The sequence below is a fragment of the Crotalus tigris genome, unplaced genomic scaffold, assembly GCF_016545835.1.
Source record: "Crotalus tigris isolate CLP2741 ecotype Arizona unplaced genomic scaffold, ASM1654583v1 scf7180000018308.1980950, whole genome shotgun sequence".
Lineage (NCBI taxonomy): Eukaryota > Metazoa > Chordata > Lepidosauria > Squamata > Viperidae > Crotalus > Crotalus tigris.
Window position 1 is genome coordinate 766199 of NW_024096936.1, and position 27483 is coordinate 793681.

General features: G+C 39.0%; 1 protein-coding gene across 4 annotated transcripts in view; it reads right to left on the minus strand.

Annotated features, from left to right (window-relative positions):
* Positions 1 to 27483, minus strand: part of DENND2B (DENN domain containing 2B) — a 155423-nt gene that overhangs the window by 70577 nt on the left and 57363 nt on the right. For all 4 annotated transcript variants that reach the window (XM_039350205.1, XM_039350207.1, XM_039350208.1 and 1 more), the window contains one exon: positions 4105 to 4209. In XM_039350205.1, coding sequence (XP_039206139.1) covers positions 4105 to 4184 — 80 coding nt within the window. In that variant the 5' untranslated portion in view covers positions 4185 to 4209. The remainder of the gene's footprint in view (positions 1 to 4104; positions 4210 to 27483) is intronic.

The window sequence follows — 27483 nt, forward strand, 5'->3', positions numbered from 1 at the left end:
CCTTTTGAAAAGTACCTTTGGGACAACCATGACCTGGATGACTGAGAACCTCCATAGACATTTTCATGAAGATCCACTCGGATACAAACACTAATTGAATTTTTATCCTGCATTGTCTTTTCTATCGAAAATCATACTTGAACCTGACATAGTTCTACTGGTTTAAAGCAGAAAGAGCTAGCAGTTGATCTATTAGATCAGGGGTGTCAAACTGCCAGCCCACAGGCCGGTTGCGTCACACAGAAACCGTGCCCACCCCAGCTCTGGCAAGGGGGAAAAAAAATCCCGATACGTCAAGACACGTCACATGACACGGCGAGTTTGACACCCTGCATTAGATAAACCCTCTGGCCAGCACAACCCCCACCATTTCTCTGCATTTATTTGATAATCAAACGTATCTCACGATTGTCCTGTAATTACCCGACTTGCAGCAAATTGTAGCAACAGTCTCTGGCATTAACAATGGCTTTTTTCCATATATCTAATAGTCTAAATATGTTGTTTAAGCATAAAGGCTCCCTTCTTTAATATGTATATGATTCATTCCAACTAAATACACTATGCAGCGTTGACAGGCAGGTGATGGAAATTAAATGTACGGACATTGATATTAATGACAACATTTTGGGGAACATGCCAGTATTCACTATTCTTGAAAGCATATCCTATTCTCATACAATTCTGAGATGCTGTGTGGTAGTAGTAGTAGTAGTAGTAGTAGTAGTAGTAGTAGTAGTAGTAGTAGTAATAGAAGGGACCTTGGAGGTCATCTAGTCCAACCCACTGCTCAGGCAGGAAACCCTATACCATTTCAGACAAATGGCTGTTCAGTCTCTTCTTAAAAACTTCCAATTTTGGAGCATTCACAGCTTCTGGAGGCAGGTTGTTCCACTGATTAATTGTTCTAACTAACTGAATGAGATGACAACATTTTGGGGGACATGCCAGCATTCACTATTATTGAAAGCATACCCTATTCTCATGCAATTCTGAGAGACTGTGTGAGAATGAGATGTACTCTCTTGCAACCTCCAGACCCTCCAAGCCTGGAGCCTTCAAAAATCGTAAGAGAACGGGGTATACTTTTGTGTAGTTTTTGGAGGCTGCAGAAGCCATGGGAGAGCATTCTCTGAAGCTGCTTCAAGAAAGAAGGCCCTGTGTGACCCGGAGCTGCCTCAGGTAGGGCACAGGAGTCTGTCAACAGAAAAAAGAACATAGCCTGAAGGTAAGAGGTGTGCAGCAAGTCCTGGGGAGCGCTGGATCACGGGGGCAATCACGTTGTTCTCAAGACTCAGACAACATGAGGTGGCCTTTTTGAGTGGCAGCAGTAGTGCTAGAACTGAAATCAAGGTCCAGGCCTCTACTTCAGGTTCAACCTCAGGGCTAACCCTAAGACCAGGTTATATAAGTAGGCCCAGGGATCCCAGGGGACAGGGGAAGTAGGGAGATGGCTCTGTTATTATTAACATCTCTTCCTCTGCTATTTCTTTGTTCTTGCTCTGGTTTTTATATTTTTATGGTTTTAATATTTTTAATAATAATTGTAACAGGTTTTAGGTCTTTACTGACTGGTTTGCTTTGATGTACACTGTCTCTTCTTTGGCGAAATGGACAGCTATATAAATTGAATAAATTAATACTCAGTTTTATATCTCATTGGATGACATCAAAAGTCTGGAAGTTATGAAAGTCTGATGGGGAACGGCAGACTTCAGTTTCCAGGTGCAATTGAAGGTGTGGTTACTCTCTATACAGACCTTCACGGCACAAGATCAAGTTGCTTGCAAGACCACTTATCTCTAACTGAATCTACTTAACCCATGAAAGCCAACAGGGTGGGCATGCTCCAGATCCTCTCTATAAAACACTGTCATCAGGAGAACTGCCTTTTCTGTTCTGGTGCTTGCCCTCTAAAACACGGGTGTCAAACTCGCCACGTCATGTGACGTGTTGCGACATATTGCGACTCTTTTTGCATTGCTGGCAATGGGGTGGGCACGGCTTTGGTACGATGAAACCGGCCCGTGGGCCGGCAGTTTGACACCCCTGCTCTAAAACATCTTACCACCCCCACCTGCCATAATTCAAATGTCCCCAACTGTGTTGGCTTTCTGTAAACCTTAAAGCTTGACTTTCCTCCACAAGTATTGGGCCAAGGAAGGCTGCCTCTGCAGTAATTTTTTTATTAAAATATCTTGACAGAATCTGAAAAGAAAGATGCAACATGACTGGATCAAAGATCTCTCTGAACAAGATCTGATCATTAATGGAATTGACATCCATGTCCCTCTTCAAACAAGCTAAAGGCAAAAAAATTAAATTCTTTAAAAGGGCATGAAGCTTTCTGCCATGAACACTGATTATGTTTTGTAGTGTAATTCTAAACTTGATTTTAATTTAATTTCAAAGCCAAAACTGAATTATTTAGAGAGGAAGAAATATGAACACTGTTGGTTGTTTTCATTTCAAATGAGGCTGGTTCAAAGGAGCTGCAGATGATTTTTTTTAGTTCCTTGCATTGCCTTCATAACAGTATATTTATTGTGTAAAGCCCACTCCAAAGACTGGGTGGACTCTTTTCAAGCTATTCAAACAACCTTCAAATTCTGACACATAAGACTGGAAATTTCCTTATTTAGCCACTGATATAACTATTTTTTGGCTCTGTTTCTATTGCCTTCTACACCTGGATCTCCACTACATGAGAGGTGATTGATTACCACTCAGTTTTATCCATTATATTAAAAATGCATTGTTTCCCCTTCTCCAATTTATCTCTATGTACTTAGCTGATAAATGCTGGATTCCTTGTAAGTTATACAAATGATTTGTTCAGTTTTGATACAATATTCTGTGAGAACTGAGCAATTATGCTTTGTAAATGATGTTTTTGTACAAGGTTAAGCAAGATGTCTGAAGGGATCAGTGTGTTTTCAAACACTTTCTTTGCATGCTTATCAGGTTCTCTGCTCCATTTTACTTTAAAAAAATAAATTCAGGTAAACAGTATGTTTGGTTGAATTCACTCTTCAATATTAAGGTACCTCTATTCCAGTGGTGGTGAACCTATGGCACGAGTGCCAGAGGCGGCACTCAGAGCCCTCTCTGTGGGCACGCGCGCCGTCGCCCCAGTCCTAGGCCTTCAGCTGGGTTTTATAAAACCTTTAGGCTTCCGCCGTCATGTGCAAAAAAAAAAAAGGTTCAATCAATTTCAACTTCTCATGGGAAAAAAAAAATCTTGCAAAGTTGGAATTGATTGACTGAACTTTTTAGTCCCACCCAGTCTGCCGTTACCACCGCAGCCACACCCCCCCAATGGGCCACACCCACCCAGCATTCGACGATGCGTAAGTGGGTTTTGGGTTGCAGTTTGGGCACTCAGTCTCTAAAAGGTTCGCCATCACTGCTCTATTCAGTACCTGAGTACAAGTATTTACCATGGCAACTAGTTTATCCTACTGCGGACACATTCTGTGAAGACTTAGCTTCTAGAAAAGGCTTTAATGACGGGAGAAGCAGAAGACAGAGAAGTTGATAAACAGTTACAGTGGCAATGAGTACATCATTGGAAGCCCTGAAGGACCAAATTAGGAACAAATAATCATGGAAAAAAGATCTATCTATGTGGTGGCTGGGAGATGATATTGACCTGACAGCACATAATGAAATCAAATCTTGACCTGTCAGATATGCACTGTACAATCCTATAGGAAACACCTAATTACGTGTTAGAAACTAACAGCTGAGATAGACAAATTACACTGATTCCAAAGATAGCCAGAACTGTCCCTAAATTCTGATACCAAATCATATTTAAATATCTTTTAAAAACAGTAATTTTGCTAGGATTACGATATTGTTGGAAGACAGATCCAGCCATCAGTTATAAAAACAAAGATAAAGGAGACTGACACAACATTAAAGAAGAACAACTAGAGCAGGGGTAGGCAACCTTGGCTCTTTTATGACTCGTGGACTTCAACTCCCAAAATTCCTGAGTCAGCATAGCTGACTCAGGAATTCTGGCAGTTGAAGTCCACGAGTCATAAAAGAACCAAGGTTGCCTACCCCTGAACTAGAGCATCTGCATTTTACACTTACCGATCTAGAGTATCCCGAGATACCTTATTTCCTCCCGATCTCTTTGTGACACTGGCATTCTTGTTGGCAGTCATGGTCATTTCTGCCCTCTCGAAATCTGGAAACCTGGGAAAGAGAAGAATGAAACCCCAAAGAAACTTGTTGGAATTGTGTGCAACGAAATTAAAGATGTTTACCAAACTATCTAAAATGGTAAGAAAAAGAGGGACTTCAATCACATTTTTCTTTCTACAACAGCTTCAGTAAGACTAAGAACGTAGAGAAGATACTCCCAAACAGGCTAGGCATTATAAACTAAGAAGTAATATAGGTTAGTGATTTTTGGTTTGTGAAAGGGCACCTGGATTAGGTTTATACAGTAAACTTTAATTCCTTATTAATTTTGCCAGCCATGTGGGGAGCTCCATGTGGGACTGCATATTCTAGAAAACCATCTCATGAACTATAAACTAGCATTCTCCAGAATCTGATTTACTATAGCCAGAAAATGTGAGTCAAACTCAGAAAAACACATAAGAACAGAATCACTATCCTGGTTTCCAGGGTTTTTATTTTTATTTTTTTGTTAAACCAGAATTAAAATAATTTCAGATTTTTAGATGACTTCCTTTTCAATAAAAAATAACATTTTAGAAATGACTTCATTGCATTTCATTGTTGGAGATGCAATAAAATTAACACTTTATTTAAATACTGTATATTGTTTCATTTGGTAGGGAGCACTTACTTGTACAGTATATATCATCAATATACATTTGAATGATAAAGGAGCTAGCTTTCTCTTGTATATCATATGTTGCTGGAGAATAAATGCATAAAAATTCTCCACATTAAAACACAGCTCACCGAACATACTTTCACTCAATTTTTCCTCCACGAAAGTCAGGCAGTTTACACAGAGTTTATCATTTGAAGCTCACAGTAACTCTGAAAAGCTACCAGTCACCTTTGCTTCTGTCCTTCAATTCCAGCTCTACACACTAAAACTGTGACAGAAATTACTCAAGCTCTGAAACTACATACCAGCACTGATGTCCATCTCTAACTGGCCAATGTCTACAATCTATTTCATAAACTCCTGCATTTCCCCTAGACTTCAGTGAACTCAACTATTTTCAGGACCTCAATTAACATGCAAGTTAATAGTGAGTACATAAGTACGCTATATTTTAAAAATAATGTACAAATCCAGTAAGCAAGTAAATAATAAACATGCCCACCTGAGAAGAGTTAAAAGATTTAGATAGCCAAAGAATAAATAGAATTGCTTGAAATTACTCCTTCTAGAAAGCATTAGAGATTAGACAGGAAAAAAACATGACTGATAAAGGTTACAGCTATCAAGGAAACAAACATTATGGTTGATTTATTAGTTTGTAAAATATACTTCAAAGACCATTATCAAATAATTTGATTAAAAACAAGATATTGCTTTTTTTCCTATTAAGAAATGTTCTTAGATTATTCATCCTCAGTAAATGATCTACCTAATTCCTAATTCAGAAAAACTTTGGCTGTATAATTCTTGGTTAATAAACAATAATATTTTTCTGTCTGGTGATCTGAATTGGTTTTTTTTAAAACTTTGAGTATCTCAAAAGTAAGAATTCTTATTTTCCCTCCAATCCAGTCTCAAGTACTTGTGCACAAAAATGAAAGCACAAACTATGCATGTGTATATGTGTCTTTAGACAGAGTTACATTTGCAAGTATATTGGGAGAAGGTAACTTTTCAGGATGTGGTGCAATCCATAGCTACAAAAGTCAGCTACACAAAGAAATTATTTCCCCAAAGCAAAGCTAAGTGACTTCCGCTGTGATAAAAACAATCTTCTGAATGTTATTCCACAAAAAGAGGAAATAGTTTAAAAATGAGATTAAATTAATATTATTTTAATATCATTCTTTCACTTAGATCAGATAATAGTTTCAGACTTTGAAACCATCTTGTATTCCAGCCAACAAAAATTAGAATCCACTATCCCAGTGTTTCCCAAACTTGACAATTTTAAGGCATGAGGACTTCAACTCCCAGAATTCCACAGCCAGCAACGCTGGCTGTGGAATTCTGGGAGTTGAAGTCCACATGCCTTAAAATTGTCAAGTTTGGGAAACACTGCACTATCCATATATATTGCATAGAGGTGATGTGATGGATGGTGCCCACAAAGGGGCAGGTGGTATGATAGACTGCAGTGAAGCATCAGTTTTCTGGGAAGGAGGGAGCATATTCCAAGGAGGAGGAAGGATGAGACAAGAAACAAGACAGCCCTTAGATGGATAGGAAACAGAAGAAAAGAATCTCCTAGTGCAGTGGTTCTCAACCTTTCTAATGCTGCGACTCCATAATACAGTTCCCCATGTTGTGGTGATGCCCAACCACTTATACATCACCGGGTGCCAGGGGCCTGGCCAAAGAAAAGGGGGGGAAATGGCGGACAGCCTTGTTTGGTGACCCCCGTGAAATGGTCGTTTGACCCCAAATGGGATCCTGACCCACAGGTTGAGAACCACTGTCCTAGGGTGTTTCCATTGGGGTGGTGAGAATATTAAAGGTTTAGTCTGGCAAGATTCTGTCTATTTGGTGTGAGAAAATATAGTTATGAACTTTGACTGGATTGCTTTATATCTTGTTCTTTTGGAATTGAGCCTGACAAATAGTCCTTGACCTATAACCATTTGCATCCTCACACAACCTCCCCAATGAGGTAAATGAGGGCAGATATGATATTGTTGTCATTATGGAAACTTGGTGTGATGAAACCAGTGGTGGGATTCAAATATGTGAACAACCGGTTCTCTGTGTGGATGCCGCTTCCAGAAGTCCATTCTGGGCCTGGGCAACAAAAAATTATCTACCGGTTCTGCCGAAGTGATGTGAACCGGCTGAATCCCACCACTGGATGAAACCCACAAATGGAACACACAGCTAGAGGGATTTAAATTATTTAAAAGAAACAGACCAAATAAAAGAGGAAGTGGAGTTGCTCTCTTTTTAAGAAATAACTACATCTCTCCAGAAATAGAGCACAATAATGATGAAAACTGTCTTGAATGCATTTGGGTCAATATAAATGGGGGGAAAATGACATTGCCATAAATGTATACTATAGGCCACCCAATCAAACAGAGGAAATAGATGAACTTTTTGCTAGTCAGTTAACTAAGGTATGTAGGAGCACATCACAATAGTAATGGGGGACTTTAATTACTGTGACATCAACTGGGAGATAAACTCTGCATCCAGTGGAAGATCAAACAGATTCCTGACAAACCTAGCAAACAACTTTGTCTCCCAAAAAGTAGAGAAGGGAACTAGGAGATCAGCCATATTGGACCTAATTCTCACTAATAGAGATGAAATGATAGAAGGTGTTGAAGCCATAGGAACCTTGGGGGGAAGTGATCGTGCAATATTGGAATTCAACATTATGCAAGCACAAGCAATAGAACACAGTCAGACTAGAGTCTTGGACTTTAAGAGAGCTAATTTCAATAAACTTAGAGAGAGCTTGAGAAGGATTCCATGGATAAGAATCCTCAAGGGGAAAACAACTCAAGGAGCTTGGGAAATTTTGAAAAGTGAGATTATACCAACAAAGAAGAAAAATAACAGCTCTCAGAAGAAACCAGCATGGCTGCATAAAGAACTCTCTGATAAATTGAAAGATAAAAAGGACAAGTATAAAAAGTGGAAAGAGGGGCACATAACTAAGGCAGAATATCAGCAAATAGCCCGAGTCTGCAAAGATGAAGTGAGGAAAACTAAGACTCAAAATGAACTAAGGCTTGCGGCAAAAGTGAAATATAACCAAAAAAAGCTTCTTTCAACAGGAAAAAGGTTAAGGAAATGATTGGTCTATTAGTGTGAGAAAGTGGCAAGAAGGTGACAAGCAACAGGGAGAAAGCAAAACTACTTAACTCATTTTTTGCATCCGTCTTTACACAACGGGGAAAAACAGTCCAACCTATCAAAAACAGTACTGTAAAAAACAGATTAGAAACACAAGTTAAGATAGGCAAGAAAATAATAAGTGAGCACCTGTCCACCCTAAGTGAGTTCAAATCACCAGGACCAGATGGATTGCACCCCAAAGTTCTCAAGGAACTGGCAGATGTGATCTCAGTACCACTGAACTATATCTTTCAAAGATCCTGGAGCACTGGGGAACTACCAGAGGACTGGAAAATACTACAAAATTCAGCTACAACTTCCAACCTCTGACTGGTTTCCATTCAAACCTCACCAAAATAGCTATATCAATCACATCCAAACTTCAGAAAAGATTCCCTGGAATGCTGGGCCCCAACCAAAGCCAAAACTTTGAAGGAAGAGCTCTCCTAGAGTATGGAATTTGTTACTGTCTTAGAAACTTGTACTCTTCTCAAGTTTCTTCATCATTTCTAGTTTTCTGTTACCTGATTCACACAACATCCCAAGCCATACTGTGGTTTATTTGGCTTATCTTAACACTCTACATGAGCATGTGATACACTAGTTAAGAAATTCTGGCTTAGTTGCGATCTGTAAATTCATCACCGGACAGACTCTAGCAGTTTAAGCCTCTTAATGAAACTCTGGAATAACACCATTTCAAAAAGATTAATTAAGTATATTGGACTACCCTGAGGAGGGTAAAATGACAGAAGGGCATTCACGGGGAGGGATATCGAAAAGATGCCATATCTGTGTGACTAAAGGCTTACCCATTTTTATTTTACTTTACTGAAAAAGGGAAAGGGGATTCAAACATTCAGTCATGGAATATAGGAAGGAAGAAGAGAAAGAGATTTTAAAAGAAGTAATAGGTGAAAGCTTGTTAGAGGGACATTTAACCTAGAACTAAGGAGAACTTTCCTGACAGTGAGAACAATTAATCAATGGAATAGCTTGCCTCCCGGAGTTATGGGTGCTCCCTCGTTTTCAAGAACAGACTGGGCAACCATTTGACTGAGATAGTATAAGGCCTCCTTCCTTGACCAGGGGGGTAGACTAGAAGACCTCAGAGGTTCCTTCTAGCCATATGATTCTATGTAAACCAGCTGAATCTACAGCAGACCATATGTATTTTCAACAAGAAAAGGAAATTCTATTCATGGACGTGGTTTCAATAAGCAGAATGCAAATTTAGGATGAGTGTGTGAATTCGCACTTGCACTGTATTTTTGTTCTATTTCAGTCTTTCATTCATGCTCCTATACAGAATAGTGCTTAGAAATCCAATTAATCGTTTATTAACCTATAGGGTCTAATTGTGTTGAAGAGGAAATTGTAGATCCCTACTTCTTTCACAATCGTCCTATTGTTTCATCTAAAAGCCACTGTGAGTAGCTGAAATGGTAAGAAATCGGCATATTTGCAACCAGGCGCTTTCCCCAAAAACTGTTAGCATATTGCTAGGAGAAATTTATTACAAGGATGAAACAGTAAATCCTAAACATGGCTTACAAAGGGAGACAGGAGGAGGAAACTGAAAGTCTGGTTGGAGGAAGAGTAATGATTAGCTTAAGTTCAGGAGAAATGGGATGAGGCAAACATACTTTCCTGTGCCAACAAATAATGCAAAAGAAGTTTCAAATTCCCCTGAGTTTCTAATAAAGATAGAAATAAATCACCTCAATTCCAAGAAACAGAAAACATCAGGAAATCAACATCATGTTTAGAGTAGTCCCAAAGTGTTGCAAATTATTTATATAATACGGCTGCCTTTTTAGTCAGTTTATCTATAGAATTATCTGATAAAATCCTTTCTACAAATACTGTATATTCTAGGTCAGCATAAAATTCTATTGTAGAGAGTAAGTAAGAAGGATGACCTTGACAGAGATACTGTATACAAGCTTTATTGCCAGGGTAAAAAAAAAATTAAGTCCAGAATGTCCAGATTTCCTGGAAGCAGCACAGGCAAATGTCTCCCTAATTCACTTAACTATAAGGAAGAAGACATATAGAACAATCAGACTTGCAACATCAGATTATACTCAATCTCAATAAAAATAGCGTTAATCTTCTTCTGGAGTTCATTTCCTGGTCTGGTCTACCTAGTGGGACTGACAGTCTGCTTTACTTCATAGATTCTTTAGAATCCATAGGTGCTGGCATATGAGAGAAAACCAAGGCTAAATTAAATTTTCTTGCTCAACCAGTGAATCAGACAGCTTCAGATTTTTGCAGAATGTTTACACTTAGAATACACTGTTTAAAACGATGAAATTAACGTCATAACACACAACTCTGGGATAATTAATACAGAGAAATTCTAAATGGAATTTGCATGCTCCTCCACTTGATATAAAATAACAATATATAAATGAAACAAAATATTCTGTGGAAGCTCTCCAAAATGAACAGACACTACCATAAATCTTTTAAGAATATAGCAATATCAATAACTTCCATTGGGTTTTTGTTGTTCTGTATCTGTCACCATAGGGACATCTGAAAACCTCTCTGGACTGAAATGGAAAAAAGTAGCAGAATCTGTATATATAGATAGATGCATGCATATACATGTTTATATACTTTAAGTCAGTGGTCCCCAACGTTTGCAGCTTGGTGGGGGAAGAGGGGAACCGGGCTGCGCGAGTGGCAGGCTGCCGTGTGTGCGCAGCTCAACTTGCACAAGTGGCGGGTGATGCACACATGTACGCACACGCAGCTTGACTTGCACAAGTTGAACTGGGCTGCCGCTTGCGCAAGTTGAGTTGTGCATACGTGCGTTTGTGCAAGCCCGCCATCTGCATGGCCCACTTGCAAGAACCCCTACTTTAAGTGATTACTACAATATATATAATAATGTTAATGAAAATTATACAATTAAAATTACTATTTTATAATTTTTGTAATTTTATATAATGCACTTAAGTACTGTAATCAATATTTTCAACATTTTAATACTCTTGTTTCCTACTCATTTTCCATCCATAGACACCATCGAGGCAAAAAACTAAATGAAAGGTCATTTGGAATGCTAGTCAAATGTGTGTGTGTGTGTGTGTACATATACATGTATATGCATGTTTAGAAGGATCATGACTAGCAAGATTTATCATGAATAGTAAATCACGCAATAGAACTGAATTTCACTGTAATTGCCATTTAATTTCCTACTACAATGCAATGCAATACAATGCCTTTTATATCATTGATTAGAAACATCCACTAACAGTTAAACTGTGTTCAAAACATCTAGTTAAAATACAATTTCAAATATTTAACTGCAGCAAATACTATAACAATTCTTCAGTTAAAACACAGAATGTGTTTTGATAACCCTCTCCATTAAAACAGATGTTTAAATGATGATCAGTAGTAAAAGAATGAGTGTACTGTATATGTGTATATCAATATACAGTATTTTTAAGCATCTTTAAGCATTCCTCAAATTTAAGCAAAATCAGAAATTCAAGGAGTTTCATCCAAAAGTTCTCTGGAAAGTGATTCCCAGATGTCTCACTGCCCATACAAATGAGCTATATCCTCAAAATCAGGTTTTAATTTCTACAGAAGGCCTTTTGCTTTTTTGGAGCATAATTTGCTTGGCAGTTATATTTGTTCTCTAGCAGCAGAGTTTCTGGGAAAGGGGAAGATTTCACTTTTGCCTTTTAAACCAAGCCTAGAACAATATTTTGAAAGAAAACATGCCAAGTTTTGTCCAGAATAATATTGATTTTTCAACACCATTTGCAACCAAAGATGGAGGATTATTGGGCAACTCTTTAAAATTATTATGGTCACGCACATCAGGAATTGGCTGATGAGGAAACAAAATTTGCTCTCCGTGTAGGATCTCTAATTTACTCTTTTTCTGCCAAGGGGAGTGTATTCTTATAATTCCTGTCATGTCATTTTCAAGCTACTTTTCAGTCAACCAGCACAGTAGAGCTAAGCTGAATGTATAATTCCAAACTATACAGAATTTAAAACAACCTAACAGTAAGTAAGATTGTAAGTGCATTCACATTTAACTTAATGATTTCTTAACAAATTGATGGTCCAACTGTGATCGCTAAACAAGGACTAACTATACACTATCAGAGTGTACAGAGAAGAGCAACAAAGATGATTAGGGGACTGGAGGCTAAAACATATAAAGAACATTTGCTGGAATTGGGTATGTCTAGTTTAATGAAGAGAAGGATGAGGGGGGACATGATAGCAGTGTTCCAATATCTCAGGAGCTGCCACAAAGAAGAGGGAGTCAAGCTGTTTTCCAAAGCACATGAAGGCAGGACAAAAAGTAATGAGTGGAAACTAATCAAGGAGAGAAGCAACCTAGAACTAAGAAGAAACTTCCTGACAGTTAGAACAATTAACCAGTGGAACAACCTGCCTCCAGAAGTGGTGAATGCTCCAACACTGGAAGTTTTTATGAAGAGACTGGACAGCCATTTGTCTGAAATGGTATAGGGTTTCCTGCCTGAGCAGGGGGTTGGACTAGATGACCTCCAAGGTCCTTTCAAAAAATTTTTTAATTATTATTATTATTATTTCACATTTATGTATTGTTAACCAAAACTGACAAAAAGTAACTGCAAGGCACAATATATATTTTAGATGACTCATGCTCATGACTGCTATGTAACTATGGATCTCAGCTATTCTTCATTACTAAACTTTAGAACAGTGGTTCTCAACCTTTTTAATGCCGCGACCCCCAACCGGTCGTAAGTCAAGGACTACTCAACCGGTCATAAGTCAAGGACTACTCAACTGGTGCAGCACCGTTTGCAGAATGGGACTTTTGGCGGGCTCAGCAGAGCAGAGACAGCCTGGACAATTCCTATTGGCTTTTGAAAGCCAATAGAATTAGACTCTATTCAAGAGAGTCTATTCTATTGGCTTTCAAAAGCCAATAGAATAAAAGGGAGTAGCACAGCTAAGGAAAAGGGGGAAAAAAATGGCGGACTGCATTGTTTGGCGACCCCCGTGAAATGGTCGTTCGATCCCAAATGGGGTCCCGACCCACAGGTTGAGAACCACTGTTTTAGAATGTCAGGTTGGAGAGTCAGGTTTTGACTCTGGGCTCCCACCCCATAGCTGATTAGTACACAAGTGTCCACTGGAACTAGTTTTCAGTGCCAGAGTGTGATTTGGAAAAACTGAGTTCTGTTCTTGCATTGTTTAGCATGGAAAAAACATAAATGGCTAAATGACTAATGCTTGTGTGTATTTTTTTTAATCAAAATGGGACATTTGCAGAATTGTAAGACTATTGTGAAAGGATAAAATGTGCCACAGAAATTTTCAACACTGATACATACTTCTAAAGTGTCCATCTTAGTTTGAAGCAGATTGTGCTGGAAATCTACAGCAAAAATACTCCATGGCATGAAGAAAATCCATGCCAAACTTCAGGCAGATAAACTGAGAGACATTTGTGCAAAGGAAAAAGGGAACAACAAGGAACAACAATGCCGCTATTTTGATGAAATGCAGCTAATTATTGGAGGTTAAGCACAGGGAAAATGAGATTCCTTTTAATGAAAACTGAGCTCTTTTAAAAGACATAAATTATTACTTCTTGGTCTTTTCCTTAAAAGAAAAGTTATTATGCAGAACAGCCAGCAAAGACAGTTTGCAAAAGCATCGTCTTACAAGCGTTTAGGATGAAAAAATTAGAAACAATAAGCTAGTATATACACTAAAACGACTATTCCAAGGTCACTGTGCTCTGGGGGGGGGGATGTCGTAATTGATGGTAGGGAGACTTTTCTTTTGGAGAGAGAGGTACTATATTTGTAAATGCCATTTTGTTCTGCGTTCTGATCCTTGCAAATCAGACATGCTGATTTAATATAATCCAGTGAAAGATTTTAACCCAGTAAAAGATTTTAATCCAATGAAAGATTTTAATTTGAATCAAATTCAAACCCTGGGCCTGCATTCTTTTTCTGGTTTGTTTGGTTACAGGACTTATTTTATTTCATATGTCAAGACAAATCATGAATATATGGGGGGGGGGAAATAACCCTCATTTTTAATGTGTTAGAAGTAAGTTTTCATCCTGGTTCATCCAAGCCGGGAATAAATAAGCAACATGGCGACTGCTTTGGGAAGATGGTTACAGTTTATTGAAGAAGCAGAAAGATGGTTCTTGCAGGAAAGAGCAGAGGAGAGAAGGGGTTTTTTTATACCCTCTCTAGCCTTTTGTTTGGGAGTTTCCTGTTCCTGTGGCATGAACTTTGAGGCTATTTCCTGTGTCACGTATTTTGACCTGAGCCTAGGTGTGCCTCTCTGGTATACTTGATGGTAATGGGTTAGTCCTATTATGTCCCAAAAATCATTTCCTGCTTCCCTGGGGCTGGGCTAATGACTTAGAGTTTGGGTGAGGTATGCAGATTTTCTCTTTGTCTTCTTGAGTTCTTTGGCTCCAACTTTCTGATGGTTTTACATCTGCATTTGTATAGGGCTGGCTCCTGCTTGGGACAAAGAGATTTGAGGCCAGGAATGGTTTCTGGTTTTAAAAATCCTTTTGAGGAAAAATATATTTTTCTGCCCTTTTTAATATTTCCTTCTCTGGGGCTAACTTCCCTCAAACTCTTGCCAGTTACATGGAATGAAGAGAGGGGAATGGGTGTGCTTATTTATACAGGTAGCCCTTAACACAGAAATGTCAAACACAAGGCCCAGGGGCCGGATGTGGCCCGCGAAGTGGTTTCATGTGGCCCGCAAAGCCATCCTGGAAACAGTGAGGGAACAGCCCCTGCTGCCTTGGCCCTGGCCCAGACCAGTCGGGAGCCAATGTACAATTTTGGCCATCTATGCTGAAACGTATTCAGTCTTAGTTCCACAAGGCCGTCTGGAAACAGCGAGGAACTAGCCCGTGTCGGCCCCATCCCCTGGGTACATGCTGGAGAGGTGTCACTCTTTGTGAGGACTGAAGAAATGCACCATTGCTTGGAAGTGGCCAGCAAATGGCCCTCACCTACTTCACATATCAGGCTTGATGGGCTTTGGGGGAGGGGTGTCGGCAGGCAGTGGGGCGCTCTCCTCACAGTGAGGTTCCTCTAGTGGTCCACGCCTTGGCACTTGCCCTGGTCCCAGCTCCTTCTCCCAGAGACCCTCAGATCTGTCCCACTCTGCCCAGGCCCCCACAGGCACCCTTTACGTGAACAATGTAGAGCTGGCCATGCCTATCCAGTAGGCCACACCCATTCCATCCACGCCCACCCAGTAGGCCGCCCCCACCCTGGCCACCCCTACCTGGCCCCCCCGAGGGCAACCGCAGTGCTGATGAGGCCCTCAATGAAATTGAGTTTGACACCCCTGCCTTAACATAATGACTGCAATTGGGACTAGAATGTCTGTCACTAAGTGATGCAGTTGTAAAGAATTGCCAGTGTTTAGAGATGGTAATTCCTGCAGTCATTAAGTGAAGAAACCTTTTGCCAGTTTTCCTCAACCAAACTCAGTGAGGAAGCCAGCAGAAAGTTCCAAATCCCAGGCCCACAGGCAGATAAGTAGCTAGTGCCAGGTGGGGGAGAAAACAAGGGAGTGCACAAAGGAGTGGAGAAGGGTTGAGAAGAGAGGCTGATGAGGTGAGTAATAGTACACAAGAGTGTAAAGAGGTGTGCAACTCTGCACAAGGAGAGTTGGGGAGGTTGTGTGAATGGCCAGCATGGCATAAGTGCATAGAGGTGGGGGAAGATGCATGGTTGATGGAGACTTATGCCAGTGACATGCGACCTTCCCTGTCAGCTTCCCCACTGACTTTCTGGGGAAGCCAGCAGGAAATATTGCAAATGGCAAACACATGATCAAAGATTGCTTGTCAACTGGGTGTAAGTGTGAATGGGTTGCCAAGCACTCAGATTACCATCACACAACTGCAGAGGTGCTGGGATGACCAGAAGGACCAGTTCTAACCATTTGTTCAGTACCACTGTAACTTGAAGTGGGGAATAACCAATGGTTCAAGGACCATCTGTATATGTAATTCTAAAATACTTTACCATTAAGGACAGATGTATCTACATATACAATGTATGTCTTATTGTACAAATGCAGAATAATATATCCTGCAAATCACATTACTCCATTTAAGTCTCATTACTTAAAAAAAAACTATGTGTGCATTTAGAAATATGTCTCTTTATTTGCCTTCATTTATCATTATTCATTTTTCACCATGCAAATTCTATAAAAATATGATCTACATTTTCAGACAACTTCTCATTTGTGTCTATTGCCAGGCGCTCTAGAATTGTGATCCTCTGGCTATGACATGAAAGGCATTTTTGTTAAATGGCCAATTCTCTGTCATACCCTGGATTATAATATCACATCAGACAGAACAAGAGCTCTTAAGTACTTACACAGCTGAGTCTCTGTAATGTCTTGATTAATAAACAGCAAAAGGAGTATTAATAAAAGCAAAAGGTATATAGGAACAAAAGGCGTACAGAAACATGAAATGGCATGTTTAATAGATTTTTTTTTCTTCCAGATTTTTGAAGGACAGGGCAGGATCTTTAAAATAAATTCTTTTGTTCATGCATTCACTTCATCTTAAAATACAGAATACAAAAGAAACTAAATTAAGCTGACATTCCTGCAACATTGGCTTACAACCCATTTACTGTTTTGTAGATTAAGGTCAGGATTGGTCCCTGAAAGTTATGTAGGGATTGAGAAATGCTGAGTGAATTCAGATTGTCCCCTATTTAAAAATATTTCCTGGTACATATGCACAGAGATGAAAAAGAAACCAAAAGGTTCCAGAAAATGTGCTTTGTTTTATTTTCTTGCTAACCAAGCCAACATAAATATCTTTCAAATAAGACTAACAGGGGAAAATGTGAAAACCCACATTACTTAACTGTAATCCACAAATGACACTGCCCTCCCAGCTGCACTAGGAGGGTGGGCCCTCTAGCAGAGCAGAATGAGGAAATTCAAATATCCCTCTGGAATGGTGGTGGGGGGGGGAAGGCCCTCTAATATGCTTGGGTAGGCAGAACCCACTGTCAACCAGAATGTTTGAATTCTCAGATACTTTTTGGCAAAAGCTTACAACCACCAATGGGAAAGTGAGAACCAATGAGACATTCCTGGCAATCCACTAGCTAGCTTCATCAAGTCACCGGAAAAGACATGTATCAATTGTTTTCACCTTTGCATTTCAGATTCTTTTGCTTTTCCTCCACTTGGTCCTTTGCAATGTCATCTCCAGAATCAAATCAATCACAGATCTAAACTGAGTCCCCAAAAGGCCTTCCTTTCTGCCCCCCTAAATATGAATGTTTTTCTCATTTCTTCTTTCCAATCTTTTAACAAGTTCCTCTTAAAGAAGTTCAAGACTTCATCTCTCAAACAAATCAGACATAAGTCTTTTCTTAGAGGTTATCTTAATAAAGGTTATACTAACCTTGAATGAATTTCAACCTTAAAGCCCTGAAAGCTTTAAACAGCAGCAAAATTGTGCAGTCAATCAGCAACTTTAAATTGTGTGTTATTATCAGAATCAAAACAGTTTCCTGTACTTCTGCAGGTGATCAATTTATCAAAACTTCCATTTTTCTTTTATATTGGAAAAGCTCTTAATAACAATGAAATCATAATGCTTAAGTAACTCCAAATTTAAAATAGAGGAGGAAGGTCCATTTTCGCGTAGGCAACCTTGGCTTTTTTATGACTCGTGGACTTCAACTCCCAGAATTCCTGAGCCAGCCATGCTGGCTCAGGAATTCTGGGAGTTGAAGTCCACGAGTCATAAAAGAGCCAAGGTTGCCTACCCCTGGCATAGTGGTTAAGGTGTCAGCCTAGAAACCAGAAGACTAGGAGTTTTAGTCCCACTTAGGAATGAAAGCCAGGTGGGTGACTCTGGATCAGTCACGCTCTCTCTCAGCCCAACCCACCTCGCAGGATTGAAAATGGGAGGAGAAAGAAGTATTATGTATATTCATCACCTTCAGTTACTTATAAAGTATGCTGGATAAAAGTCTAATAAATAAAATAAATGAAGAGGAGCATAGAAAGAAAAATAATAAGAATGGATAATCTTAATGTTATCCTTTATGAAATTCATAATTTTGTTTGTCTTTAGAGGCCTAACATCAGCCTACGCCACGGTATGCAGTACTTCTCAATTGGGAGCTCATGATATAGAAGAGTAGAGTAGAGTAGAGTAGAGTAGAGTAGAGTAGAGTAGAGTAGAGTAGAGTAGAGTAGAGTAGAATAGAATAGAATAGAATAATAGAGTTGGAAGGGGCCTTGGAGGTCTTCTAGTCCAACCCCCTGTTCAGGCAGGAAACCCTATACCATTTCAGACTCTAGAAAGAGTGCAGAGAAGAGCAACAAAGATGATTAGGAGACTGGAGGCTAAAACATATAAACAACATTTGCTGGAATTGGATATGTCTAGTCCAGTGATGGCGAACCTTTTAGAGACCCAGTGCCCAAACTGCAACCCAAAACCCATTTATTTATCACCGGGTACTGGGTGGGCATGGCTGTGGTGGTCAAGGCAGACTGGGTGGGCAGGGCCAGGGTGGTGGGGGCCAGTCCCTTGCTATTTCCAGGGCACGGTATGCGTGGAGGGCTCAGAATGCCGCCTCTGGCACACATGCCATAGGTTCGCCACCACTGGTCTAGTCTAATGAAGAGAACATGATAGCAGTGTTCCAGTATCTCAAGGGCTGCCACAAAGAAGAGTGAGTCAAGCTATTCTCCAAAGCGCCTGAAGGCAGGACAAGAAGCAACAGATGGAAGCTAACCAAAGAGAGAAACAACCTAGAACTAAGGAGAAATTTTCTGACAGTTAGAACAATTAACCAGTAGAACAACTTGCCTCCATAAGCTGTGAATACTTCAACACTGGAAGTTTTTAAGAAGTGACTAGACAGCCATTTGTCTGAAATGGTATAGGGTTTCCTGCCTGAGCAGGGGGTTGGACTAGATGACCTCCAAGGTCCCTTCCAACATGATCATCATCATCATCATCATCATTCTCTTCATTAGACTAGACATAGCCAATTCCAGCAACCGTTCCTTATATGTTTTAGCCTCCAATCTCCTGGTCATCTTTGTTGCTCTTCTCTGTACTCTTTCTAGAGCAGTGGTTCTCAACCTGTGGGCCGGGACCCCATTTGGGGTCGAACGACCATTTCACGGGTGTTGCCAAACAACCCAGTCCGCCATTTTTTCCCCCTTTTCCTTAGCTGTGCTACTCCCTTTTATTCTATTGGCTTTTGAAAGCCAATAGAATAGACTCTCTTGAATAGAGTCTAATTCTATTGGCTTTCAAAAGCCAATAGGAATTGTCCAGGCTGTCTCTGCCCTGCTGAGCCTGTCAAAAGTCGAGGTGCTGCACCAGTTGAGTAGTCCTCGACTTACAACCGGTTGAGTAGTCCTCGACTTACGACCGGTTGGGGGTCGCGGCATTAAAAAGGTTGAGAACCACTGTTCTAGAGTCTCAACATCTTTTTAAAATATTCTACATCTATCGTCAGCTTTAATACAAATATTATATGCAACTCAAATAGGCTTAATTTTGAAAATGCCCAGGCAGATTTATATACAAGGTATAAATCCATAATCTAACTACACACTATAAAACCTTATAAAAAGGGGAAAAACAATCTTAAAGTAACAGTTCTTCTTAAATAATTTCATCACTTTTTTAAAAAATTATATTGATTATGATGGAGGTACCTTGTTTAGGTACCTCTTCAGCCACATCCAAAACTATATTTTATTTATATTACAATTGCTTTGCATTCTCTATGGTCACTTCTGTATTCAGAATATCTTATCACCTGTGTTTCATTTATTAATTTTCTTGGTCATTTATCATAAGCAAGCATATTGTTATTTTAGATTTATATAAATACATACTTTTGCCATGAAAATGTCTGAATACTCCTAAATACATACCACTTATTTGAAGCAAACAAGCCTTTTAATCAAATACTCACCAAACAATTGCTATTTCATTCTTGGAGCTCTGAAGTGAGATAATTGCTGGAAAGATTATCTTAAAAGTTTTGTAGCAGATAATGAGGATATGCAAGAAGGAACTGAAATGAACACTATAAATGTTACCATCCTAGAAAAAAAACTGAACAAAAGGAAGTAATGTGAGAAAAGTAAGCATGCTGTAGTTGTATGTATTGATGTGTAAATGGAGAAATGTTAAAGCAAGATTTTTTAAACTGTATTATGTGGAACAACTGAAGAGGAGGAAAAATTCACATTTTTGCACATTTGTTGGGTTGGAGATATCAAATTATAAAATGAATACATATGAAGTTGAAAATTGGTTTAAGAATGTAGTAAAAGTGAAAGATGATGACAGCAAAGCATGCCGAGTAAATGGCCTGAATTCACAGATCAAACCATTATCAGAACAAGAAACTAAAGGATCAACTCAACATTACTACTACTACTTCCATGTCAGAGCCACCAAAATGCTTCCGTGGTGGAAGGATTTGTTGGCGATGGTTGCCTGGGAGATGCCCAATTGGCTCCTTTCACATCCCCATGAAGTTCCTTACCAAAGTAGTTCCACATTTATCTACATGTGGTCACCACTTTTGAACTGATGGGTTGGCAGGAGCTGGAGTGTGTGACGGGAGCTCACCCCATCCCACAGCAGCAACCGAGTCTCAAATGCAAGCCTGCCAACAGTCAGCCCATCATTCTAATCTCGTGAGCCACCACACTTCATCAACTCAAAATGAATACACTTTATTATTTTGATCGTTCCCTTTCTAAACAAGTAGCAAGCCTCATTTAACTAATGAGAAATAGAATTTACAGTACTTATGAGAAAACATGATTTGGTGTGTACTCGTTTATTTTCATTACTTTGCTTTTATGGAGGCAGTCTGTTCAGTCAAAGATTGACTGTAAAATTTTTACCAAGAAAATAAAAGTGGCTTCTATAATGAGTCCCTCTCAATAATGAACATAAGAGAAACTAAGAGAGCAAACTAATTAGAAAGAAAGAATGGGCGATTTTTGTATCACCTGACTACTATATATGTGGCTGTTTTTTACTTATTTTTCTAAGTGAAAGTTATTTATCATCTCCTGTCAAAATATGCCTTCCTGTTCTCTACTTCAAAGCATGTAAGATTGTAGTCAGTGTACCTCAACTGCAGCTTGGTCCATTAGTAATTTTTTTGCAATGACATTGAAAAATCAACATACAGGTCACAATGTGACTAATTACCTTCCTATATCCTATAGTCCCAATGTTTTCTATGGGCTTTACTTCTTTCTCATTCATATGTAAAACTGGAAATTGGACAGCATGGTATATATTAAAATTGAAATACAGAACTTACAAGTATACATTTATGGATGTCTGGAATAAATGTAAATGTTGTATTCACCTAGGGACTGCATTTTATTAATACATTGCATATTTCCATTTTTGGAACGTATACTAGCAAGTGTATGTTCCAAAATGGAAATATGCAATGTGTTAATAAAATGCAGTCCCTAGGTGAAAATGGTTTTGACATATATCAGGTTTCGTTTATCAAGTTGTTCCTGAGGAGAAATCTTGCTATCCATAGGAAAAGGCAGACAAAACTAGCTTTACCCAAAATGATAAATATATTTAGATACATGACTGAGACATTGATTCTGAAATTCCTCCTAAGAATCTACTAGTGGTTTTTTAGGGATAGTCATGACTATTCCTTAATTACAGCTAAATTTGGGGTCTCACAGGAGGACATTATGCCAGCAGCACTGTAACTTTTTCCAAAAGTTTTTTTCAGACATAACTGACCTTGTAATAATTTGTATCTAGCTGTCTTTAATTTTGTAATCTGCTACTTACTTTCCAGTGTTATGACTCCTGAAGTTCCAATAAGTACCTATTATGTGATTTATTGATAGCATGAGAGTGTTGCCAATTTTATGTGCAAGCTATATTTTTTTTAAAAAAAAATATGCCATGTTCCTTGGAAGAAATATACGAGACTACTACAGAATGTTCACATCTGTTTTGAATCTATCACATTTTTTAAATGTTTGATTAAGGTTAACAGAGAATAGTCATCCAACTCCCGTCTTCAGGACTTGGAGTAGATTAGCATACAGTGATTTTTATTATTATTTCTATTTATTTAATCAATTTATATCGCTGATCATTTCATATTTGTGACTCTGGTTTACTTAAAACAAAATAGATAACTTCATAAACCGCATACACTACAAGAAATAAAAACACACAGCAGCCAGAATCATAAAATAACTGTCAACACAATCAGGATACAGGCATTGACACACACTTGGGACCCCAAACCTGGGTATAAAAACATATTTTCAAGGCCTTGAGGAAGGCCACCAGGATCCAGGTGAGGAACGATAGTCTAAAGAGCAGGCATCAAATCAGAAAAGGCTCTCCTGCTAGATCAAGTAAGATGACTAGAAACAACCGGGAAGAGAGTGTCCCAATCCATGAATGGCTTTACAAGTGACTACCAACACCTGGAATTGACCCTGGAAACATACTGAAAACCAAGGCAGCTTACAGAAAAGTAGTATCACCTGGACCGAACAGCCAGCACTGTTAACTGTCTATGCCATCACGTTCTGCACCAGCTGAAGCTTCCAAATATTCCTCAAGGGCAGCTCCATGTAGAGCACATTGCAGTAGTTCAATCTGAAGACTCATGTTAATAGACTCATTATCTTTCCCCTATAATCCTTAAAGCAATGTACAACTTTAGATGCAAACAAACAAACAGAAGCTTTAGCAGAGTTCATAGAATTGTTGTTCCACCAGTTCAAAATCACTTTCATTAGACACCCATATACATTTAAGACAAGGACATTATGAAACTATAAGGATAGATTAATATCATTGTAACACAGTAGTTGCATACCAAAATAATCTGTAATTATAACAGAAAATATATTGAATATTTTAAAATAACTTTGTCTATAATCCTTACATGCCTTACATTGGTATTATTTCTCTATTAAGTCCTGGATTTCAGTTTCCAGCATATGACATTTCTAATGACAACTCCTTATTTTAGAGGCAATAGTTTGATTTTCATCTAGAGGAAAAACATTGTTACTCAAATAAGCGATCTTCACAATGGACAACAATACTTCCCATTCTTTCTAAACAAAATTTTAAAATGTCACATACTATTCTGCAAATATTTGATACAAAAAAATACCACATAATATTCTGTTCTGAACAAAAGTATCCAATACATCACAGAAAGTTTTTTTTCTTCTCCAGTCATCTTGTGACTTAGCATAAATTAATATACATTGCATGTCCCAAAAAGATTATTTGCTGATTCTGAAAGCTCTGTGTGAATACGGTAGGTGTATGTGTTTGTTAAAAGTGCGACCTCCTGGACTAGGGCATTCTGACTCTTCAAAAGCCAAATCCAATGAACTGTGAAGAAAAACAAAGCTGCCAAACCATTCAGCTCTGTGAAAGATTCATGAAGAAATAGCAGAGACATCCAAGTCTCAATGACCCATAGACAGTCCAAGTTCAAACTTGTTGATTTGCATTATGATACTGTATAGTGTTTGTCTGTAAAATGATTCAAAATGACCAATTCCTTGTTTCATTTGGTTGTCCCCCGTCCCCCCCAAAATTATGTGCTGCTCACAATTTTCTTCTCTAGTCTCATGGAGATCAGTTAGTAGATGACGGCCATATGATCCAAGGCTGTGTTTTCTTTGTTAAAATTTAAGATCACTTAAACCAGAGCAAACTAGATTCCTCCACTGTACAGGTAAATCTCAACCCATGACCATTCATTTAATAAAGGTTTGAAGTTATGATGATGCTTTAAAAAACAACTTATAGTCCTCATACTTATGGCAATCATGGTCATGTGATCACCATTTGCAACTTTCCCAGAGGGCTTCTCCCAAGCAAAGTCAATCACTTGATTTGTTTAATGACCACATGATTCTCTTAACAACCATGGCAAAAAGATTGCACCACTGAGCCATGGTGGTTCAGTGGTTAGAATGCAGTACTGCAGGCTACTTCTGCTGACTGCCAGCTACCAGCAATTTGGCAGTTCGATTCTCACCTGCTTAAGGTTGACTCAGCCTTCCATCCTTCCAAGGTCGGTAAAATGAGGACCCAGATTGTTGGGGGTAATATGTCGACTCTGTAAACCACTTAGAGAGGGCTGTAAAGCACTGTGAAGCGGTATATAAGTCTAATTGCTATTGCTAATATCAGATATGACTCATGTAACAATGGCATAGCTTAGTGACAGAGGTTCTATTCCCAATTGTGGTTATAAGTCAAGGACTACTTGTAATTCAACAGCCGTACCAAAAATCACTGGCTCACTGATGCTTAGTGCTTTAAAAATGTGGCCAAACTTCACTAAGTTATTTGGTAAGGAGGAGACTAAACTCTGCCCATTCAAAGCTCTCTTCATTGGATCATTGGAAAGAAGAGGAAAGTGGTAGAATTCGGTATATGTCCCATTGTGAAAATCTGAACTTTAGTAGCTTCAGTTCTAGTACTTGTATATATTATTATAATCAATTTGGCCACACATCATTCCCACCATCGTTACATGAACAGACAAAAAGGGGCAGCCCTAATTTTAGGCACAATGAGGCAACTGCTCCAACTGAGAAATGCTGGAAGGGTCGCTATTAATAGATCTTCTGGCCATCCCTCCTGGACCTTCCTTCCTCACAGTCTTCATCTTCTGCTGGTGGACTGATCCACATGTACCACACATCTTATACCACCTAAATTAACCTGCTGCTCTGAAACACAGCAAAAGACATTGCCGCTGTAGATGCTTCCATCCTGAATAAAACATGGCTCCTAATAGGTTTGCTTTTTTTATATGAAAAGGGAAAGGGGGCATAATCTTATCCTTTGCTTAAGCCTAAAAACAATCTTAGTCAACCTTGAAAATACTATAGGACTTGCTTTCCTGTTACCAGTTTACTACTGAGCTTTAGAGAGGAAGGTAATGTAGGCATACTATTGATAACTAATGCACTTAGATATTTATTATCTTTGAACTTTTTCAGGTTACATATCCAGGTATTATTTAACATCCCAATACTTTTCTGTAAATAAAATCACTTTCTCCTTCAGATAGAATCATGTCAATTCAGATTGAACCTATTAAAAAAATTATTGTGATAATCCTAGAAATGCAGGACATTACTCTCACTTATACAGGTCCAGTACTTCATTGTGATCTGGTGCTGTTATTAGATCATACTAGCCCAGTAGTGGCGAACCTATGGCACAGGTGCCAGAGGCAGCACCCGGAGCCCTCTCTGTGGGCACATGTACCATTGCCCCAGCCTTGCCTCCCCCTGCAATCCCCTCCTCTCCAGCAGCCCCTCTTAAGGAGAGTCGCCCTTGAGCGTGGCCCACACAGAGCAGCGCAGCCAAGGACATGGCAGCCAGGCAGCATAGACAAGACTCTGCCCTCACACCCCATCATGCAGTTGATGATGCAGGATGCAGGCAGAGGGTATGGCCGCCATAGCGCTGCTGGGCTGCCTGGGCGATCTGCAGCGGGCTCTGGAGACGGTGAGTGGTCCTGTGGGCAGGCGGGGCAAGGGATGGGGGGGCAGAGTGGGAGCAGAGCAGGGAGGTGGAGCGGAGGCAGGCGGGGCCGTTTTTTGGGCACTCAGTCTCTAAAAGGTTCGCCATCACTTTACTAGCCTATTAAGGTGGAACTGTTGGAAATATTGTTGATCAAAATCCGAGAGTCGCAGGAAATTAAAGGAATAGAAGTTAATAAAAAAGAATACAAATTAAGAGCTTTTGCGGATGACTTGGTGGTTACTTTGTCGCAACCTACTCACTCTGCAGAAAAGTTATTACAACTGATTCATTATTATGGTGTGGTTTCGGGTTTTAAGATTAATGTTAATAAGACTAAAATTTTACCTAAAAATATGACTAGTCAGGAGAAGCAGACTTTGGTTAATTTGACGGGTTTTGAAATTGTTAATAAGGTAAAATATTTGGGGGTGATGTTATCTGTTTCTAATGCAAAACTATTTAAAAATAACTATGAAAGGTTGTGGGTTAGGGTACAGAAAGACTTGAAGAATTGGGAGAAGTTGCAATTATCCCTCATGGGAAGAATTGCAGTGATAAAAATGAATATTCTACCCAAGTTTCTCTTTTTGTTTCAAATGTTACCGATTTTGAAGAATGAGATTAATTTAAGTGAATGGCAGAAAGGCCTTAATAAATTCATTTGGGCAGGGAAAAAGCCAAGGGTTAAGTTTAAAATTATGCAAGACTTCCGTGAGAGGGGTGGACTCAAGGTACCGAATTTGAAATTATACTATGATGCGGTGGTTCTAACACTAATTAGTGACTGGGTAAATTTGACAAACTCTGAGATATTACATTTAGAGGGATGGGATTTACTTTTTGGGTGGCATGCCTATTTAATATTTAATAAAAAAATGGATTGGGTCTTTAAAGCTCATATTTTAAGAATTTCTTTACTTAGGACCTGGAGAAAATATTACAAAAGTGATTTTAAAGTACCATTATGGGCTATACCTTGGCGTGCGATAGAAGGAATAAAAAGAGGTGCTAAAATGGATATGGTATCTTATAGACAGTTACTTAGATGGGATGGACAAAACTGGCAGTTAAAATCACGGGAAGAGCTAGCGCAAGAAAATATTATTTATTCTTGGTTCCAATATAGGCAACTAGTAGATAGATGGAAGGTGGATTGTAAGGTGGGTCTTCTTAGAGAAGATGAAAATCTTATTAAGCAAGTGAAGGATCAAAGACAAACCCACATTAAGAGGATTTATGGGGTTTTAGTTGAATTGGATTCAGAAACGGAACTAATTAAAGATTGTATGATCAGATGGGCGCAGAATTTTGGTGAGCCAGTTCCATTGGACATTGGGAAACCATTTGGGTGAGAAATGTCAAATTTACACAAGCACAGAACTTAAGGGAGAATTTTTATAAAATGTTTTATAGATGGCACCTTGATCCACAAAAAATGTCTCTTATGTACCCTGACTTACAACCTAAATGTTGGAGATGTGGTTGTATGGATGCTACCTATTATCATATTTGGTGGTCGTGTAGAGAGATAAAAGCATTTTGGATTAAGATATGGTGGAATATCCAGAGAATTTTTAGAAGGAGGGTAAAATTTACTCCGCAATTATTTTTGTTGGGTATAGTTACTGATTGTGATACAAAGGAGGTTATATTGATGTTAAATTTGATTACAGCCGCGAGGCTGTTAGTAGGACAATATTGGAAGAAGGAATCTTTGCCTACATTGCAGGAATGGTTTCTTAAAGTGTCTTATTTGGCGGAAATGGCAAAGATTTCGGCTTTTTTAAAGGAACAAACGCAAGAGAAATTTCTTGCTGTTTGGGATAAATGGATAAAATTTATA